At 31.5% G+C, this 23147-nt stretch overlaps 1 protein-coding gene across 3 annotated transcripts; it reads right to left on the bottom strand.

Annotated features, from left to right (window-relative positions):
• Positions 1-734: 734 nt before the first annotated feature.
• Positions 735-21240, bottom strand: LOC127714548 (E3 ubiquitin-protein ligase TRIM36-like). Of its 3 annotated transcripts, none has more exons than XM_052220628.1 (10): positions 21203-21240; positions 19974-20833; positions 18870-18917; positions 15993-16040; positions 7302-7319; positions 5357-5386; positions 4014-4031; positions 3068-3094; positions 2157-2240; positions 735-1197 (listed from the first exon to the last, which is right to left on the bottom strand). In XM_052220628.1, the coding sequence occupies exons 2-9, from the start codon at positions 20735-20737 to the stop codon at positions 2183-2185; spliced, it is 1011 nt and encodes a 336-aa protein (XP_052076588.1). In that variant the 5' UTR covers positions 20738-20833; positions 21203-21240; the 3' UTR covers positions 735-1197; positions 2157-2182. The 3 variants fall into 3 exon arrangements, with proteins under 3 accessions (XP_052076588.1, XP_052076587.1, XP_052076589.1); XM_052220627.1 differs by lacking the exon at positions 21203-21240 and adding an exon at positions 21048-21196; XM_052220629.1 differs by lacking the exons at positions 4014-4031; positions 21203-21240 and adding an exon at positions 21048-21196.
• Between the last annotated feature and the right edge of the window lie 1907 nt (positions 21241-23147).

The following is a 23147-nucleotide window of genomic DNA, read 5'->3' as shown; positions in this document are numbered from 1 at the left end:
GAAACGAGCGTCTGGCGTATGAAATTATAGTCCTGGTACATTTGATTACTATCTACGCCGACTGAAAATCTTTTTTTTCTTTTTTCCTTAATTGTACTCGTTATTCAAATATAAACAGGCACGTAAAAAGAACAGAAATTATTCATTGTGTACGTAATGTAAATCGATGCATCTTATACATGTTATATTTTCTGTAAAACAAACATTTACAATTATACCGACATTTAAAATAGTTTGTAATTTTTTTGTTAAATAATAAAATTGATACAAAAATATGGCTTATAGGATTACCGAATAGGTAATATAAGCGGAATGTAAGGGACTTGAGCGAAACATTGTGTCCATAAAGGATCATTCACGGAAATACAAAATATCACGTTGTTAATTTCTTGCTTCTGACGCGTTTTTCTTGATACACCGTCATTTACAAAACCCAAGTACACAACTTTAAAACCGGGTATTTTTTAATATGCACAAACCTGAGGAGTTTTTGAACAACAGGAACCTTCAATAAGAAAGATTCATTTCAGGATAACTTTGGAAAAGACTAAGATTGCTGACCATCAGTTTGTGATTTAGTACGTTTTTCTCAATCATTAATAGTGAGTGTGGTGTTTTAATACAATTATTTTGTTTAATGCTTGAAATTGTTAATTTTCAACTTATGGTTTTTGGTTTCACCTTTGATAAGATTTTCAAAATGTCAAATTATTGAAAGTTAACTAGAAACACTGTAAAATGAAAAAAAACTTTATTCAATTTCACAAGTGACAATTCTAGTCTGCAATGTTTATCTGACAATGACTACCACAAAACAAACTCCTATTGCATTTAACAGTTTACAGTTGAGATGAAAGATCCATGTAAGACATAACCTGACAAAAACCACGAAACATGACAGCGACACGTATACTTTTATGCTATGCCAGTATGGATACAACAATACAAATCACAAAAACATAAATAACTATGTCTTTTTCTTCTCTAAATACTTATACTTCACATGACATTTATAAACACAATACAAAAATATGTTTACACTACAATGTTCAATAAACAAAATAACACCTGTCCATGTTATCTGCATATGCTTCTCAAAGCTGAATGATCTTTTACCTATCCACTGTCGTTGTTTTTTTATTAGAACATACTGACTTTAAACTATAACTATAAGATTATTACCAGGAAGGGAACACACTACAATACATTATAGAAATATCATTAAACTGTAATTCCATTATTCATTTTAAGAGATACAAATTTCCTTTATTAATGAAGCTTACAGATGGTAATTCTGCATTTTATAGCTTTTAGCTTTTCTAATTATAGTTTAACAGTCTTTTTTTCCGATCAATTATAATAGGAGATGTTTTATATTTTTTTTATACTTAACACCTGCTGTAAAGGATAAAGTACATATAAAGGTAATAACAAATTTGAATCTTAAACACTATTTTACAAAATTAAATGAATACTCTGAATATTTTAACATAACATTTGTGTTCCCTTTTTAATACAGAAAGTAATTCAGATTTCCTTTAGGAAATCTAATTGTTATTATAAAATGAACACAAAAAAATGCATGATTTCTTGTCTATTAGAAACAACCAAACGAGGATTGAATAAATTTGCACTTCAAAATGCAAGTTCGAGTTTTTTGATAAAACAACAATTTGTGAATACGAATGATTTTGACAAAGTGTCTAACTACGTGTAAATATATGAACAATGTAACTTAATATGTTCATCAAGCTTGATTGGTTGTGAATATCATTGTAGCTGACCTATTCTTTAATGTGTTCGTCTTGTGGTTTTTTTGTGGTTTTTTATATTGTGCGTTCATTTTTTCGTTGAATTTGACAAATTTTAATATAAACATAATCAAACTATGGCTACACATATACATATTTTTTTATATAAATATAAAATCATCATAACGGCATCATTTTGATCATTTTGATCATGTTAATGCGTACGTTTGCGGCCTAAATGTGTGTGCTATTACTTATGCTTTAATGTGTCTGAATGAAGAAAATATTATACGATATTTTAAGGCTGACACTACATTTGTTTTAAACATGTTAAATAGTCTAGTAAAAAATAAATCTAAAAAGGTCAGCCGTTTCATTTGATGACCTTTATTGATGTTGACTCACTTTGTATACAAGCAACCATACAATCTTTAGGTATTTGGGTTCTGTGCTTCGTCTTTAAAAGTATGCCAAGATGACATCTTGTAGCTTCAGTAGCATATGAAAATACATTAAAACATAAACATACTGAACTCGAAATTTATGAAAATAGTTTATAAAATCAACCAATGCCAAAAAGAAATTACTTATACAATGCTTGTTATTTTAAAATCATGGACGATATGCATTAAATTTTGACAGAAGTTGGAATTCAAATGTTCTATCATTCTTATGGTATAGTGATAATGTCGCAATGCTTGATACCAAATACCCTTTTGTGTCTGTACTTGAATAATATTGAAATTTATTTTTTTTACCCGCAAAATTTTAAATACATTTAAACATGAACATTTAAACACAATTAAATATATTGAACGTTCTTGGCAAGTAAAACAAAAAGAGTATTAGGTCTATATGCCGTATAGATAAATGTACAAATAAAACCTAACAACATACTTTAGATCGGTCGGAACATAAATCGATATTTTTTTACTGTAGCCTGTCTATACCTTGTACTAATCAATTTACATTTGTAAGTTACCTATTCTTGACAGGTTAAAAGAGTAAATATAGACCCATTGCATTAAGTTATTCGGATAACTACTAGTAATAATCTAGTATAAATACTGCCAATTTCAGACTGTCGCTGGTTTGTTGTCAAGAAAGAAGGGAATGGTAAAACACTAGCCATCACAACATCACATTATATCGTTCTTTACATTCACTAAAGATACAACTACTTAAACATCTGACCTGTTTTTGTAGGCAATGTCATTCGAATTGTTTGTTTCTATTGGTGAGTATGTTTTTTGTACTCTTTTGCAGTGGAAATGTGTTTCGGTTTATAGTGAAATTGGACAAATATATGTACTTACAGGAAACATTTGCTGTTATTGCACTCGCTGTAAAAAAGATGATAACACAAAGAAAACCCGTGAAAAACATATTTTTGATTTTACTATGAACACATGTACCATCGTTCATATCAGGAGAGATGTATATTAAACAGCAATAAACCTAATGAATATATCTACTATTATAGGTATTTTTAAACAGCTATGAAAAAAATTATACGCTACTTTTAAGCTGACCATGGCAATTTACTCATGGATACATTATCGATACAACAATCAATCATTGTTTAACAAAAACGTATTTACCCTTGACCTTCAGTACAGTTTAACACAATTTCAGTATTATCATTATTCTGCTGTCATCTGTTTTCAATTTTCATCATTTCATTTTTCTCCCTTGATGTACGACTACGAATGTGAATAATGTTCTCAACTTTTCATAGGCCGTATAAAGATTTGATACAAATAATTATGATAAATATGCATAAATAAAAAAAGCCAGGACAAATATATTGATAAAGCTATGCAAATTTGGAGTTAATTAAAGCAGGTGGTTTGGTTTTTGCCACAAAAAAAAAAACATAACTAAGGTTTGCATTTTTCTTTATGTGTACATGTATGTGGCTGCCTTTATTTTATAAGAATTTGGTAATCTCTCATTCACGATTGTTTATAACTTTTTGACTGTTTTCAAAGTAGTCAAAATATTTTACTTATGATTACTTCCTTTGGTATCTTCTTTCTTTTTGCATATTATGTCACGTTTCTGGAAGATCGTTGTACGTCAAATTACCACTTTTGAGGGTAGCTTTTAGTATATAAAAAAGACCAAACAAAATATTGGCCTATGGTTTGATTGCTCATTATTAAATATTGCTTGTTTTTGGTCTCAAGGACAACTGATTGAAGTGAGATGGAAGTTGTATTGTTTTTTTTTTGTTATTGTTTTTTTTTTAGTGATACTTACATTACCAAACCTCGACCGCTAAAATATGAGATGAGAAAAAATGATAGCTTAAAAAACACTGTGACTTATATAATTATTCACTAATAATCTTAATCACTAACGATGAACAAAAAATGCAAGCATTTCAAAAAATGAACAATGAAACTTGCCGTAGCTATTTATGATCACTAATTATCGTTGATTTAGAGTGGTGCTGTTTGTATTATGTGCTCAGTCTCTTTTACATTTAAAACTTACTTGAAAGTATGAATATTCTCTTTTGAATTTATGTAAAATAAACAAATAATGTTCTTAGTTCCGTTATTTTGGGCAGAATATCATAGTTGAAATCTGATTTATAAAAATGAAAGATACAACTTCTATCAGGAAGATAATAAATAGGTATATCGTATGAATTAATAGCATTGCAGATTTTACGATCACCAAATTTTTTTTTAAGATTTCTTTATTTTTTCCGAAAACCTTGTCTGGTAAGGGTATTATAACTTGTTGCATAATGAGAATATATATTGATAAGCGTTTATAGTTACTGTGATTTTAGACATATTATTTCTAAACGTTAGACACAAGCTGTATTGAAGTGGAAATTATTAGTTTTTGTGAATTATGATTATGTAAATGTAGCTGATATATGACATGTCATCGCTATATAAACAAGACCAAACAACTCAAATCATTACAAATTCAGCAGCTTTTAAACAGATAAAGACCTCACAATATATGGCAATTTCTTTATGATATTTAGCGCAAATTCAGTATATTTTTTTATCTTTCATTCTTATATAAAATAACTTATAGTTAGAGAAATATAGATTCTACCACTGCATCGAGTGTGATACGATATTTATCCACTCGAGACAGTTAAATTTTCAAATTTAAAACGCAAGGCTCGCCGAGCGTTTTGAATATTTAAAATTTAACTGTCGAGAGTGGATAAATATCGTATTACACGAGATTTGGTGGTGGAATCTGTTTCTCTAATGATTTTCAAACAATACGCAGGCAAATTTATTCCTTCTTTTCGAATGATCTGCAAAAAGATGTGTTCTTTCTATGTGACGTCATCAGGCATGGTCGCCTTTTTTCATGCCGTCACAATAGGAAATTCAGAGGAAAGCAAGAAAATTCGACGTCATAATCGGATTTTAACCAATGAAGAACTGAGATCAAACGAACCACACGTTCATTAAATTTTTTTCATACAATGGGTACCGAAAGGAATAAATTGACGAAGAATTAGAGAAACACATTTATAGAACTTAATGTGCTTTGAAATATGTACTATTACCTATTGGGTTACTGATGTTTAAACAATGAAGAAGAATTAAAACGTTAATACATACATGTTCATCCTGTGTGTTTCAGGCTCCTTACTGCAAAATGAATTCACATACGTTTTTTCTTAATGAGTTTGTATGATTGAATAGTCGCATGTGTTTGCATTTTTGTTTTGTCCTTTAGAAATATCACTGGAATAACGGTTCAATTCAATATTAAAAGAAAATTTCACAAGAAGTCTTTCCACTTAAGTCTATCCTTTTACTTAATATTCAAATATTAATATTTTGGAAACACACCACTAAATCATTGATGTTATAAAGTGTGTTATGTCATGTCCAAATAACACTACAATTCAAACAAAGGGGGAATTATTTTGTTCCTGTACATATTCTATTTTGAATGTTTTTTCGTCGTTTTAATTTTGACCAATGTGTTGTCATTTTTGATTTTCGATTGCTTCGAGCACTTATCGCCCAGATATCTAATTATTTTAATAAGAATTAAAAATTGAAAGAATTAAAAGGGAAGGGAAATGAAAACGCACAGTTTTTGTTTACTAAATATAGTTGTGTATTTTATCTTGAAAAAAATGAAAACAACACGTTTAATAATTTCATGCGTCCGAAGAGCTTTTCTGGATTTACCTTCATCAGGAACGCTCGAAGACAAACATTTGAAATCCGAGGGATGTATAAGTACCGAAACAGTTGAAGAGCTATATGACAAAAATACCTAAAACAAATAGCCAAATCCATCTAAGATCAACTTTGCCTGAGGGAGTTGAAACCTTAGTTTCTTCATAATTTCAAAATTTATAAACGGGCAATTTTAGAAAAGTTTGTTATAAATCATGTCAGTACCGAAGTACTGACTACTGAGCTGATGATACCCTCGGGGACTGATAGTCCACCAGCAGAGGTATCGACCCAGTGATGTAAAAAATTGAAAACAACACGTTTAATAATTTCATGCGTCCGAAGCTCTTTTCTGGATTAACCTTCATCAGGAACGCCCAAAGCCAAACATTTGAAATCCGAGGGATGTATAAGTACCGAAACAGTTGAAGAGCTATATGACAAAAATACCTAAAACAAATAGCCAAATCCATCTAAGGTCAACTTTGCCTGAGGGAGTTAAAACCTAAGTTTCTTTATAATTTCAAAATTTATAAACGGGCAATTTTAGAAAAGTTTGTTATAAATCATGTCACTACCGAAGTACTGACTACTGAGCTGATGATACCCTCGGGGACTAAACGTCATACGCAGGTGAAATCAACAAAATTGAAATGAAAGCTTGATTCGAGTATTTCATCATGCGACGTTTAACGAAAAGTTAAGAGTCATCGTGATAATGAACAACTAGTTTGTTTTAATAAAAATGCGCCTTTCTCTGCTAGAAATATCTTTGTACTGTAAACAAATCATGTTTTATCGTACACTAATCACTCCTTCTCCTCTCACGTAAAAACAATGTCTTTAATTATTAATTTATAGTGAGTCGTTTTCTGCCCTAATGTTACACTACTATTTCAGGTTAGGATGAAGGTTGGTGATTTTAAAACATTAAAACCCGCTGCATTTGTATGCACATGTCCTAAGTCAGAAGCCTGTGGTTCAGTGGTTGTGGTTTGTTGGTGTGGTTCATAAGCGTTATTCGTTTTTCGTTTTTTGTATCAATTAGACCGTTGGTGTTCTTTTTTTAATTGTTTTACACTAGTCAGTTACGTCTCTTTATAGCTTGATGTTTGATATGAGCCAATGCTCTGTTTAGAAGGCCGTTCTTTGACCTACACTTGTTTTATACAGTGTGACTCAGAGGGAGCGCTGTGTCTTTGACACTTATACAATATCTTCTTATATCAAAAGTAACTCTGTTTTCGACTGTTTTTATAGACAATATGTAAGATTCACACGTCGATATGTTTTCCGTTTCAAAATAAGTTAATATGGACTACTGTTATGAATGCTTTCTATCATTATTCATTTAAACAAATCATATACTAACGTTAATATTTGTTCTCTCCTGAAACGAAATGCAAATGAAAATATTAAATAATAATACAGTACAACAGACACATAACTAACAGAGTTTAAAAAATAATAAACAGATACTTTTAAGGTAGCTGGGGTGTAAAAATATTCCACCATTTTAATTTTCTTAATCTTCTGTCAAAGACTTATGTGTTAATGGTCTTTAAACTTTCAATATAACATCTGGGAGTGACGAACCTTAAGTTCTTGTTTTTCGTTAACTACATTGAAATAACCGAAATCACAATTATTTATATGAGTTAAATAGGAAAAACTTTTCCTCATTTCGGTAACATCAAACGATATAAATGGTTAAAATTCGATGAGCGAATCATCATTTTCAGAAATACTTTATAAATACCAAATTGACCATATGAGATCACAGGCCCTATTTTCTAAGTAAAAAAACCTTCAAAGTGTCCTATCAAATTCAGGATCATTATCTGCCTTTGATTTTAAAAGATTTTTTGATTTTTTAAGAATCTACATATGGTTAATACCACTACGCGAGTAAACAGTTTCACAGTATTTCTGAAAAACCCGTTTCACTGCGGCCAGAATTTCAGTCAATGTAATGGACAATTCTTTAGTGGAACATGCAGATGAGCCGGCAATGTACCGTTGTTTGTACGGGGTTTTGTGAAGCTTAGGTATCCAATAAAAACAAGGTAAGTCCTCCGATTTGTTGTTCAATGCAATGTTCATTGAAGCCATGAAGGACTTATGATTCGCCAAAATCTCATCCTTGTCAAATGATATGTCTTTGTATGTGGGATTACCTGAGTGCTCATTTATTCCTAATTCTTTTACAAGACATTCGTAGTAATACGATTTACATACAAAGACAATATTATTTGAAGCTTTGTCCGCAGTAACAACACTATACTTATCATGAAGAGATGATAAACATTACACAGCCTCTTTGTCTCTGAAAACGGACTTTGGTCAATCATTCACATAGTTTTTCAACTTATGAATGCGACGTTTTATCAGAGACCTGATTGTTTTGACCCATTCTGACAAAGTGTCCAGTTCAACTTCTTCTCGTTAAGCACATGCTCTGGCGTAATCCTCAATAGAATCCATAATTATTTTGAAGTTATGGTTCCATTTGAGATGTTAGGGTTCTCTAAACTTAGGACCATGAGAAATCACCTTTCGGAGATTTTCATGTTAAATTATGTTTAGATCCCCAGTAGTAACATGGTCAGAGGGGCTGTAATTATAAGGCGAGTGGGAACAGTCACATGTCAGAACGTTTTTTAGGTATTGTTCTAAATCAAGGCCCTGCAATGCCTGTTTATAGTTAAATACTTTGGGTGCAATGGTTTTGGTGTAACTGTAGGATACAATAGGAACAGACTGATTTTGAAAATAAATAGGAATTTTAGATGTTACCTCCTTGTGATGTAGAACGTTGCAAATGTTGATTGCATCAATTCCTCTATTGGTAAAGCGAACAGGAAGATATTTTCTCTTTTCCTCATGTAAATTTTCCGATCTTACTGGTTTGAAAAGACGGAAAAGAGCTACATGACAAATTATACTGACTAGTCTGTATATTGGAGAAAATGTATTGATGCATCCTTTGTCAAGTGTATAATCTCTCAAACATTTTAGAAAATTAACAGGCAGTGAAAAAAGGATAGTTCTAATGTAATGCAACCCTAGCGGATGATAAAGATGAGAAAGAAGGTCATCAAAGCTCCCAGAGGGCGATCTAGATTTGGAAGACTTTTTTACATTAGGCCGATGGTTACGCAGGTAGGTTAATGTACTTTTAAAAAAAATGGCACTGAATATCGGTGTGTGCATCGAAATCTAAATCTAACGTCATTTAACAAACTACGCGGAATCTGATTGGCTAGATCATTCCATCAACGTCAAGGTTGGGCTTGCACAGCACGTCATACTTCGTGATCATCAGCTGATCTGGCACCTTGTCATGAGTGTCTTATCACGTAAACACACGTTTCAAAGATGGATATTGTTAATTATTATTGAGGTAAGTTTGTTTTAAATTATCATATTCTTTTACTGCCAAAGGCCGTATATTTCATTTCATTGATACATCTAGATCAAAATGTACCTTTCTTTAAAAAAGGGGTGTTAATTTTCACATTTGGCGTTTTTCTGGCTATTTAAAAAACGGCAATGACGAAAGGCAGTGTTTATAGAAAGTATAATTTTAGGCAAGTCAAAATTACTTTACTAGTGTTAAAATAATGTGGGTGCTTATGAAAAAGTGCTGTCAGACTGACATGCCATGGTCATATTAGATCATATTATTATGGAGGAAAACACTTCCATATATTTTGAGCATAAATCTTCAAATTACTCTTTAAGCATCATGAATATGTCCCATTTTCTCTTAGGTATTTGATTTGTATAATCATTTACATATTACAAATACAAAGAAGGGGGTCAAAGAAAGAAAAAGAGAGCATGGTAAAAAATGTGCATTTTTTAACTGCATCATGGCACAGTGTGTGCAGTCATGCCAATAGCTTGTCTAAATTTAGTAAATTATCATTATAAGTACGAATTTGATATATAAAAATAACTAGCTTTTATAATTATTTAGTATGATGTGACCATTTTTCAAAAACAATATTAATTTCATTCATGTTTTAAAATCTCATATTAACATTTTATTTCATCACTTTTTGTGTTCATACATAGAGCACATTTGATTTATTGATTTATTGCACTTTAAAAAGATGATATAAACATATTATTATTATATTGATTAACTATCAAAATTGACATGAGTTCTGTCTGTTGTAACTATGATGTCGAGTACAGATTAGGAGGACACTTTTGTTTATCAAAAGACACTTTTCAACTATTTAGAGTGTTATGGGCTTGAAAATTTCCAGTTATGATTGTAAAGTTATCTTCTTCTTTTGTAGAAAGATTATCACTACACATTAGAATGAAATTTCTAATAACCAGAGAAAACATAGTTTCCACAATGCCAAACAAGAGGTCTCCAAAATGTAAGCATTGATATTATTATATTGTTTTGTGTGTAAATAACTGCTTCCCTCAGTTTCATTCAGTCAGTGCAGATGAAGTAATATAAATAAGCATATTTGTTAATCAGTGATTATGTCTCAGAAAGTATCATTTTTAGTATTATGTAGTTTAAACTATATAATATATATTGTTATTTTAAAGAAACTTTTTAATTTGGAAATGTATTTTTAACTTAAAGGTTACATCGAAGTTAACTGTTATGCTATTTTATAGGAAGATAGAATTAAACTTACTATTTTGTATCAGATCATATATGAGGGTCTTGATGGGGTCCTTCATTTCTGTATACTTTAATTTTTTAGGCCATTTCTCTCTAATCTTTATACATTTTGCCCATTATTCTCTATTCTTTATATTTTAGCACCTCATTATTCTCTATTCTTATTATAAATTTTTTGGTCCATTATTCTCCATTATGTAAACTCCACACCCTCATATATCAAGTATATGTTATCCAAATATTGTTTAAAATTCTATTTTCAGCACTTTGATGACTTGTAAGCAATGGTATTATACCACACAATGAAACTGAGAGAGAAAAAGACTGCACTTCCTTGATTTTGAAAATGCAGCAAAAGGAAATTGTGTATCATATAAAAACTACAGAGATGATTCTGGATCTATGCATGAAAAGAGAAATGATAGAAAATATATATGTGAGAATTAGTTTTTAATATATATCAAAGAAGACTGATTACTGAGCTGTGTATAAGATAATTCATGACATGTTACATGTGAATTAAAGGAAAATTGAGGAATAATGCAATTTTCAGTATGACAACAAATGAATATCAATAAGTTGAACAATAGTGTTTCTGGAACATAGAAGACAGAGAAATAAAAATAAAATCAGAGGAAAATACTGTGTACTTGTTTCTTGTGAGGATTTACATACAAAGGAAATTGTCACATAAAACATGTTATAATATTGTGATGATTTAAAATCTGTGAGAAATGAAATGTTTATGACTATTTATGACATTTATTACTAAGATGTCAAAACAGACTGATAGCATTAAATAACAATGTGTAAAGCTGATTTGTGGATACAAAAAAGTGAATTTAAAATTAACCAGTTGAAAAACATTGAAGGCAAACACTGTTTAGTATTACAACAAATGGATATCAAACAAGGAACCAACAACCAATTTGATTCTGGAACATGTAAGACAGAGACATTTCAAAGGTTTGAATGTGATTTGGATTTATTGAATGAAAGAAATTAGTGTAGCAGGATTTGATATTTTCAAAATAAAGTGTGAGGCATTATTTAGATCAGAAATATATGAAGATTCATCAGACATCTTTATAAAACATTTAAATAGACATTTACTATTTTACCATTCATTTATACTTTATTATGATTTTAAAAAATCAAAAGATTTATTACAAATCATTGTATAGACATTATTTATTTACCCATGTCTGGCAAGATACATAAACATCATAATACAATGAGTATTATGAAACATGCAAGTTTTTAGTGAAAGTACACATTTATGTACATGTATATAAAGATAAATAAATGTTTTAGAAATTCTCTTTAATATTTTATGCTATTAGTTTTCTTTTATCATCCTTTTTAAATTTTTGGGCTAACTACTAGTACTTGATGTACTTTTTTTATTTAGTGTTAGAAGTTAAGTAAGTTTTAAACTCGGACAAATGGATTCAGCAGTTAAAGAAATAAATTTTTTAATATTTTTTGGGCTTTATCACTGTCTCTTATTCAGCAGTTACAGGGGATAATGAATGGTACATATTTCTCACAGCAGATTTGATTTCTTGAGGTCAACTTACACATTTTAATAGAGAAATATCATGTATTATATGACTTATAATGTCTCTGATTTTAATAAACCCTTCATTTGCAGAATGACTGGGTTTTTACAAGAAAATTCATTCATAATGTGCACAATATTTATTATTATTGTTATAAATTTTAAGACTTAACCAGGAAATTGATAATTGAGGACCCTTGAAATAGCTTCTTTTTTTAAGTCAGTAAGAAAGGAATTGATCAACACCTTCTACATATAGACTTTAATACTTTTTGACATTTTAAACTATAAAACACATCAGAATGGTATCTCAACAGTATGACACAAATTTAAAACTATGCATAACCCATACAAATCCTTTAAATTGTATATTCAAGAAAGAATGCTCACATTGTGTGTGAAATATTGAAGATCTCACATTGTGTGTGAAATATTGAAGATGAAACACCCACCCCCTTTTTTTCAAAACGTACTTATTTAAGGGCATGGTATTTTTTAATAATTAACGAATGTTATTGATTGCCATATATGCGTGATTTTCTAAATATGCGTGCATGATATAATCAGAAACAACAGCGCAAGAATGTTTTTATCTTTCATTTATGAAATTCCCGTAAACGCAACTTTGGAATGTTTTACCTCGATTACCTCCCATCCGCGATCAGTAAAGCGTTTATGCAATGGGCGTCATTTCAGACGGTATATGCGGACAACAAACAAACGAGTAGAACAAGTTACCAACGGCAATATTATTTCAAATCCTTTGAGTTGTTTATAGAAGAATTAGTCAGCTTATTGAAAATTGCTGAACGCTTGTATTAATTTTTGGTTAAAATGAAAATAGAGGTATTTTAACAACGGACGTGAATTCCTGGTTTTAATGTTGTTAAAATAAAGGGAAACATTTATCAGTGAGCGATCAGCAGTTTTTATGGAGTAAAAGGTATCTTTTACCATACAGTGAAATTTCATGGCGACATTTTTAGTATAGGAACTTGTTCTACAGGCTAAATCATATGGGAAATTAGTCATATCGTAAAATCACGTGACGACTTAGACACCACGTGTGACAGCAGAAAATATTTTCTTGGTAGACGTATCACCAATGTGTACCACATAAACAAATCTGGAATCAGTTATTTTTCTTTCAAAATAAAAAATAAATAAAAAAGGGGGGATGCCTAGAAAATTAATAAAATCCCGCATTAACCTACCTGCGTACGTTTTTGCCCATGACTACGTTGGTTTCGTAAGGTAGTGTTAAATAAACTCATTACATTAACATCACTGCAGGCTGGACTTGAAAAATTTCCTACTCCTTTGACATTATCATTGCAACCATATGGCATTGCAGTACCTAATTCCCTTATCCAGAATTTTTCGCTATCTTTTCGGAAAGAAGTACTTAGTACAGGGCTATTTGTGTGGTGATAAATATTCTCGATGATGCGTACTTCCATAGACTAAGAAGGATCATGGTCCGGTTGATTAAAATGGTTTTAAAGAACCCTTAATTGCGGATCTTTATTATCAGACCGGTGTTGATTCATCCTTTTACGCAAAGTTTGTCGAGTTTCACCAACATAAAGTAGTCCACACAAAGTACATTCAATTCCGTACACGACATTGTCCGTGGAACAGTCCAGAGGCTCGGAAGATTTAGTATAATTCGTTTTACCTGTTAAATTACTGGTAAAATCAGGAGTCGTGATTAAATTTTACATGTCTTAAACGTGCTCATTTTTCCTTTTTTATAAGAAAAAATGATAGGTGTTGATTCACTTGTAGCACGTGTCTTTAAACAGTCGAAAATATTAACGAAACATGGCTTTAATTTATAAAAAGTATCTGAATTTTTAAAATAGTAATTACATTCTGGCTTAATATTTGTTTATTACATATTTGAATTAGCTAGGTGTAAAATAGCTTTTTTGCAAACTGTCGTTAAAAAAATCACCGTCGAATCATAACTGTATTGTATACTCTTGAGTGACGCAGCAACAAGAACATATCGCCTCTGTCCGGATAAGGATGATAATATTATGAATATGAATACATTGCTCATTATAAAAAAAAGCACATCATCGGACACAGATGACAATTTCTGGATGTTTTTATGCATTATAAAGAGTTGCATGTATTGTCTTTTTTTGTACTCTACTACATGATTTTCATTCTTCTACGGTCAAGTTCATAGTAACATCGTCTTAAATATACAAACAGACTTATTAAGAAGGGATATAATTACGATACTGTTTTCAGGTCATTAAAGATTGCATATTTTGGCTTTAATATTGATTCACTTATAGGGTCTTTGCATCGGAATTAAACATATTTATTCTAAAACCAGTTGTTGGCATGACACGGGTAATGTTCTTCTCATATATTTTATGATGGTATAATACTAAATCCTTAACAGGAGGGATTGTGCCTGATATTCATATGATGAAGACATATTCTTTCAATCAGTTTAATTGAGGTCTGGAGCTGGCATGTCAGTAACTGCTAGTAGTCTGTTGTTATTTATGTATTATTGTCATTTTTTTTTTTTCTTTTGTTTCCTATTCTGACATCGGAATCGGACTTCTCTTAAACTGAGTTTTACTGTGCGTACTGTTGTACGTTTGTTTTTTCTACATTGGCTAGAGGTATAGGGGGAGGGTTGATATCTCAAAAAACATGTTTAACCCCGCCGCATTTTTGCGCCTGTCCCAAGTCAGGAGCCTCTGGCCTTTGTTAGTCTTGTATCATTTTTAATTTTGGTTTCTTGTGTATAATTTGGAGTTTAGTATGACGTCCATTATCACTGAACTAGTATACATATTTGTTTAGGGGCCAGCTGAAGGACGCCTACGGGTGCGGGAGTTTCTCGCTGCATTGAAGACCCATTGGTGGCCTTCGGCTGTTGTCTGCTCTATGGTCGGGTTGTTGTCTCTTTGACACATTCCCCATTTCCATTCTCAATTTTAAACCTAAAAGTTTTAGTCATGATCATATTTATGTTATAACTTAGAAAATTATCTCGGAAATATGGCTTGCAGTCCATATAATACTGTTCATTAGCTATTCAGTCAATTCAGTATGTTGCTGTTTATTGCTAGTCAAAAACAACTACTTAACAACCTGAGCATATTTGGCACATATCTAACTTGACTAATCATGTTGGTGACCCTTATAGCTTTTTGCAGGACGTACTTTTACCTATAATGGTTTACTTTTTACAAATTGTGACTTGGATGGAGAGTTGTCTCATTGGCACTTATACCACATCTCCTTATATCTATTCGAAATTATCAACTTGGGATACATTATCAAAAGCTTTTTTGTTTAAAAATTCAACGGGTTCCATTTTCTGTTTTCCTTATTACATTATGTGTTTACTATTTGTTGATGTTCGGTAATATCCAATTTAAATACTACTCTTAGATTTATATCATTTGTTCAACTTTTTCACACTGGTATATATTTTTATTCACGAATATCTGAGCACTGTAGACCATTTTGTCAATGTTCCTTTTATGCTCATAGAAAATATCCTATGTATGTGTTTGTTTGAAAATATTAGACTTAATTGTCACTTTCCCTTAATATACATTGATATATGTAAATGTCTAAATTTATTGTTATTATGATGACTAGGAATCAGTTTTAATTTTTATATAAACTCAAACATTTATAATATGTACTATTATGTCATAACAAATGATAATGTATGCAATGACAAATGCTACTGTATTGATTTCATATTTACAAACATACTGGAAATGACATGTACAACAAGCCAGTAACCACAACTCAGACAACTATAGAAACAACAATTTCTATGTGACAAATATTTTACTTACTTGCAGCATGTGCATATGTATTTGTACCTCTTGTGCACTGATGGTGGCCTAAAATATGATTAAATTGAGTTTACTCCTCATTATTAACAACCTACAGGTATTTGCAAAAAAACGACGAGGAAAAGACATAAACCAAGAAGGTGTGTCAACATGTTTTGATTTAAAACTTCAAAACTCGGATAAAAGTAAGACAAAGATACTAAAGGTAATTTCAACCTCAAAAGCAAAAAATAAATTGACAATGTCGCGGCATCACACAAAATCAAAACACAATCAAAAGACAAACAGCTGTATATAAAACACAAAATTGAATAATAAAGACTGAGCGATGCAAACACCTAAAGAAACGGGGATGATCTCATAAGCTCTTGTAGGGTATTGATATTATCACAATGACTGTATTATCAACGAATTAATTTCTAATAATATATAAAGATTCGAATTTTATTCTTTGGTTAAAAGAAAAATGCATACCATATAGAAATAGGAACTAAATTTATAAGTATTATACTTGAGTCCAAACTGTTGTTTTTTACTCCAAGAGACTGATAGCTTTGGATATTGTAGTCTGTAGACAAATACAAAGACCAATTGTTGCGCAATATGTTGTTGAATAAATTATGAACCTTATCTCATTTTATTCATACTCTTTTTTCTTTTGTAAATGTTTATGACTATCATCGGACGGGGTGCATGCTATATTACCTACCTTTCAAAAAATAATCAATATAGACAGAAATAGACTGCTGAGAAACTGAGTTCCAACTCAAAGAACGTTCAACAACTACAACAACAACAACAACAACAACAACAAAAACAACAACAACACTACTTTATTTTAAAAGGGTTAGCTATATAACTAATATTCCCAGAGGCACTCATCATAGAAAAGCCTAAACAAAATGCAAACATTGTTCATCTTATGTTCATTTGCAAATTGTTTGTGGAGTCAAATGCACCTTCAAGATATTCAGGTAAAGTAGAATAACAACAAAACCAAACTTCGAGGAAAATTCTAAACGGAAAGTTCATAAGCAAATGACAAAATCAAAAGCTTGAACACATCAAACGAATGGATAACAACTGTCATATACCTGACAAAATAAAGGCATTTTCTTATGTAGAAAATGTTGGATTCAACCTGGTTTTCAATCAATCCCTTAGTTAAAGTTAAAGATTTGAAAATTCTGGATAAAGGTTTTGAGGATACACCGAAATCAATAATAAATGTTCAAGTCGTTTACTATATATATATCTTTTCCGCAAATTTATTGTTTTCTGTTTGGTGATAAATCAATAATAAGATCCATGTTGTTACATCTGGTGATCCGTTTATTTGGCAATCGCCAATGGCAGTCAGCAGGGTTTAAGAACACCAGTTGTGCGACCTGCTAGTCAAATGCGTTTTGTTAAAATATACTTTTTCACTTTTTTGGTCTTTTGGGAAATGTTGTTTGTGCTGTATTTAGACCCCTCTACCAAGAAATTTGCTTTGCATGCACACGTATAAAAATTGTGGTTTTTATCCAACGCAATCATAGGTTTGAACGTTGTTTTCAATTTAGATTTGTTTATATTTTTCGTTTGGGCTTGTATTATATTTGCCTTCGGGTTTATATGATCCGTTCATCCTATTTCGACTCTTTCAAAATTCAAGAGTCTATCCTAAATTGAGGTATATGATATGGCTTTCCAAATACAGTTTCGATTCCTAACATCACTGAAGAGACATTAATTGTCGAAATCCGGATATGGTGTACACATGTTTGCACCTCATGTTTGCGGTATACCATCTTTTCCGCAAATTTATTGTTTTCTGTTTGGTAATAAATCAATAATAAGATCTATTTTGTTACATCTGGTGATCCGTTTATTTGGCAATCGCCAATGGCAGTCAGCAGGGTTTAAGAACATCAGTGGTGCGACCTGCTAGTCAAATGCGTTTTGTTAAAATATACTTTTTTCACTTTTTTGGTCTTTTGGAAAATGTTGCTTGTGCTGAATTTAGACCCCTCTACCAAGAAATTTGTTTTGCATGCACACGTATAAAAATTGCGGTTTTTATCCAACGCAATCATAGGTTTGAACGTTGTTTTCAATTTAGATTTGTTTATATATATATACATATATATATATATATAATGATCTTGTGTATGGTTGACCTATATATGTGTTTAGTAACTAATGATTGCATGCTTCTTAATGTTTGTGTTAACAATTAGAATAACGTGGTTTAGAATATAAAATAACAACATTTAAATAATAAGTTTACCATGCACTAGCAAAGCGTGCAGATGAGAGGTGTGTGCTGTTGTTTGTCTGTTGGTATCTTTCTTGTTCAGCCATGGCGTTGTCAGTTTAATTTCGACTTATGAGCTCGAATGTCTGTTTGGTCTCATTCGCCTCTCTATTAATAAATATTCACCATTCTGCTATACGGTATGGGGTAATCTCATTGTTGAAGGCCTCACGGTGACTGATAGTTGTTAGCTTTTTGTGTCATTTGGTCTGTGTAGAGAGCTGTCTCATTGACACTCAAACATCAATTTGTTTTTAACTTTGTTACACAGTTGTCTCATTGGCAATCCTACCACATTTCTTTATTGGTATATGGCATCTTGAAAGTCAACGATTCTTGAAATATCTCCACACCCTCCATTTGGTATCAAAATACTGTTTTTTTTTCACAATCTCTGATTGACCTTTAATGATCGAATGTTGGACTACAAATTAATTGGGTTGTGTTTTTGCATTGATTTAATTTGTAATGAATAATAAATGTATTATACTTATAAATCACTGGTATTGGATCTCGACAGTCCAACTGAATTGGTGTACTCACATGTTATTTGCTTAAAAATATATACATATTATTACCTGGAACTTTCTTGGTTGTCAGTTTTTTCCATGAATGATTGACCTTCTCTAAAAAAAAAACACAAAATCACTTTTTGATAAGGTGGACTAATCTTGAATTAATTTACAGCAAATTATTATTTAAACTCATTGATTTTTTTTTATAATCTACACATGCTACATTATACATGTTTAAGATTAGTACATTGGCATAAATCCGAAATGCATGTCATACGTGGAAAGATTACAGAAATGTGAGGGTTATATAACTATACGTGTGTAGGATGCCACGCAAATTAAAGGACATATTTTTTTGTTTGACAATGATAAAATTACGTAATTATACAACTCAGAGTAAATACAATTGCAAACAACATTATTATTTTCACCACGAAATCATATTACAAAGAAAAATATAAGTAGCATGTGTCCGACGTGCATTTTTTACTTAATCGTCAGGAGGAAATTTCAGACCGAATAAGATGTAGATGTATAATTACTTAAATATGTGAGGATATATAAGGCTACTTAATCATAATAAGAATCTAGAAATATATTTTGTTACAGCTTCTTTTAGCCAAACCTCCCGCTTATATGGCAATGTTAAACAAACATCGGTAAAATAACAACACAAGAAATACAACATAAACACACGCAAAACCACTCATCACAGAGCAACGCACAAACAAATAATATAAAAGTCGACACAACATGCAAACCGCAGAATAACAACGAACATCTTCCATCAACGACAGACAGCACAGGACAGCACAAACATTGATGCACTTATGTAACGAATGTGTAATCTTGAAATAAATACATTTTTTTTCAATATATCAGTCCAAACATTTATACAGTTTCGCTTGAAACAGACTGCAGCTTTTCTTAATGAAAGCAGTATCACTAATTAACATATACAACTGTTATTTTACAGATATTTTATACCTTCACTTTAGAAGTCGTTGTCATATTAACGCTCATTCTTCAGTATGTTACTGTTTTCTTATAACAACAAAAAAAAACAGTTTAAAAATGGTTAATACTATGTATTTACAAAAGGCAACGATCACCTTAAAATTATCTCCCTACACTATACTTCTAATGTTTTATAAATAGGAAACTTACCGAAATTGTAACTCTCCAAATAGGGTGTCTATGTCTGTGACGGAAGGTTTTCGGTTTATGTACGACACAGAAGGCGTAACGGGAATATGCTTTATTTCTATATTGTCGACATCAGTTTTTATCTGTTTCAGCTTTTGTACCAAAGATACATCTGCTGTTATTTCCATCTCTTTGACATTGTTTTGCAATTGCTGGTATTTTTCTAACAGTTCCCTATTAAATGTGGTTAATACAGACATACTTTGTAATGCTTTTTGTTCCCCATTTTGTACTAGCTTAACCAGACTATTTATTTTTTTATCAATGAGTTTCTTCCAGTTTTTCCCTTCCTCTGTTATGGTTTTGATGATAGCTTTGACTTTCTCCCGGTAGGCTTTTGTATCTTTCTCAATTTCGGTAAGGGTTACATTGGAGGTTGCTACTTTTGATTCAATATTCTTAACTAGCTCAGATCTTAGTTTCTCAGTTGATTCAGCCAAGTCTGTCATTAAATGGCGACTGTGTTTTTTTACGGAGCAAATTCTACACACAGGAGTACCACAATCATGACAGTAGAAAAAGAACATTTCTTCGTGTTCTGTACAAAGGAACCTTTCTTCCTTGTTAATTTTTGTTCCACTTGAAAATGTGTGGTTTTTACAAGACTTTGTGCGTAAATGAGATAATTTACAACTTCCGCAAAATAATTGATCACACTGCTGACAATAATATTCACCTGGTCCGCCAGTACATATTTCACAAGTGGAGGCTGCAGCTTGGGCCATTTTGAATTTCTAAAGATAGGTCAACAGTCACCTGTTAATGTTATTACTTAGTCGTGATGAACAAACCAGTCTATAAGGTAAATGTTTTGTTACAATCTAAAAATAGAAATTAACCTTTTACAAGTTACATTTGGTATATTGATTTACAAGTACTTGATCATGCTGATGATATTCTTTAAGTTGACTTGGTTGAATATTAAATACTTTATTATTCCGTCTGTTTCAAAGTTTAATCAACATAGGGACATGTAGATATTTAACAGTGAACACAAGTTAAAAATGAAGTATACCAATGTTTACCAAATCTTACCAGGTTAATCTATGTTTATATGCGTGTTATTCCATTGTTTTATATCTGGTTATTTTGGTAAATTATTGATTCCTAACTGTTCCTCTTTCAAAAATCAAAAATAATGGTTAAAAACAACCAAACATAGACAACCACTTCGGATTATATATATTTACCTGTATTGACTACAGTGACGATACCTGTCACATGTTAGTTTAAACTAGGTTATCTCTAAGCATTAAATCCACACACGTATAAAGGTGGTAAACTATTGATCCATGTAAAAGTCGGTGATATAGTAGGGTTTGTTTTGTTTTCTTTCTTACATAATAAACTGATCTTGAGTATTTTGCCTGTTATTTTAGTCATAACTTGCTTATCATAAGATGGGTAAATGTCTATATCATGTATGTAATAATACATACACACGTTGTATAGTATTTTGCAACGCAAATAATAGTGTTGCTAGATAAATTATTACACCAGGGTTTTCGATATCACAAGCTAGTCAAAACAGTTACTTAATCTTATTATCGGTTCAAGGACATCATTCGTAAGTATAGTTTAACATGCAGACATTTTTTACGTTCAACGCTATAATAAACAATGCTACAGAAATCAACAAAGGACTACTAGCAGTTACTGACATGACAGCTCCAGACTTTTTTTTCTCCAGATTTTTTGCTTTGTACAGAATATTCACATAAAAGATTGGATGTGAAATACCTGTACAAAGCAAAAAATCTGGAGAAAAAAAAGTCTGGAGCTGTCATGTCAGTAACTGCTAGTAGTCCTTTGTTGATTTCTGTAGCATTGACCTTTTGCTTAGTTTATTTTGTTACCTATTTTGACATAGGGCTCGGACTTCTTTTAAACAGAGTTTTAATGTTCGTATACTGTGCGTTTTTTCTTCATTGGCTAAATGTATAGGGGGAGGGTTGAGTAATATATTTATTAAAGTTATGTACACCGGTATGTAAACATTACCACGTGTATTTGTTTATAATTAAAAACGTGTTTAAAGTATATAATAGGTTAAATGTTTTTCATTGGTCGAGTTAGAACCGACCATAATATTTAAATAAGGTCTGTTCAAATATTTCAAGCTATAATTTTGGCGGTTGTGTGAATTTAAGATATTGTCATTCGAGGTTCACGTTTGGTGCAGTAAAGTTGTAAATTTGTGCTTAACCGGAGTATATCAGAGATTAGAGAAAAAATTCAATGTCTGAAGGTCTGACTGAACATTCACATATTTCAACTGGTAGTTCACAAAGTCGCAACCATATAGTAGAAGAGCGCCGTGATTTGGCCGATACTTTTGAACTTTTTAAAGTGTATTTTGACAATAAACTAATTGATCTTAAATCAGATTTGGTCCGTAAACAGGACGTTATTTCTAAGAAGTGAAAAACAGAGGTTTCGCTAGAATTTAAGCACGAGGGCAATAAATAATATACAATACAAGTTTAGAGGAACTATTACCAAGTTATTTAAGGTTTATAGCTTTGTTCCCCATTCTGAGACGAAGGTTTCATGTATCATCACATACCTGATAGACAAGTTCAAGGACAGAAACAAACTTATACGCATAGCAGATACTTCAGCCAGTGGTTTGGCTACTGTCAGAGAATACGAAGCAAATGTCATCGTGAGGCGTCGTCTAGAGCCATTCGTACGGTTGAAGATAAATTCCGTTGCTCACATCTTTACAAGACAACTTCTACACCAGCTCCTGTTAAAACTGCTCCTAATCTTTATTTTGGCAATCAGTATCAGTGTCAGAACCCGCCGCCCTTTCGAGTCGGCAGCGGGTAGCGTGAGCCATCCCATTATGACATGTGCCATGCCTGTAAACAATTTGGTCACTGGAGGAAGAACTGTCCACTTCTCAAACGCAACCAGTTCAACATCAGCAATACACCACAGAATAATTAACAACAAACAGTTAGTTTTGATAAGTATTCATATTTATTTTCTGATTTTGATAGTGATTATTGTTTAAATCACAATATTGAAATGTTGCTTAGAAAAGTAAGAAAAGTAAAATCTAACACGGGTATTTTCCCTGGTGTAAAAGGAAGGTAAGCAAAACATATTCAGTACTGGGAGCATATTGGT

Source organism: Mytilus californianus, unplaced genomic scaffold (assembly GCF_021869535.1).
Source record: "Mytilus californianus isolate M0D057914Y unplaced genomic scaffold, xbMytCali1.0.p SCAF_9, whole genome shotgun sequence".
NCBI classification, from domain to species: domain Eukaryota; kingdom Metazoa; phylum Mollusca; class Bivalvia; order Mytilida; family Mytilidae; genus Mytilus; species Mytilus californianus.
Note: the sequence above shows the minus strand (reverse complement) of the source record. Positions and strands in the feature narration are given on the sequence as shown.

Excerpts from the sequence above, each read along its gene's own strand:
- LOC127714548 (XM_052220628.1), bottom strand. The coding sequence starts at position 20,737 with ATGGCCCAAGCTGCAGCCTCCACTTGTGAAATATGTACTGGCGGACCA. Across the intron at positions 18,918-19,973 it reads TTTGGAGAGTTACAATTTCG|AGAAGGTCAATCATTCATGG; the intron begins GTAAGTTTCCTA and ends TTTTTTTTTTAG. Across the intron at positions 16,041-18,869 it reads GACAACCAAGAAAGTTCCAG|GCCACCATCAGTGCACAAGA; the intron begins GTAATAATATGT and ends ATCATATTTTAG.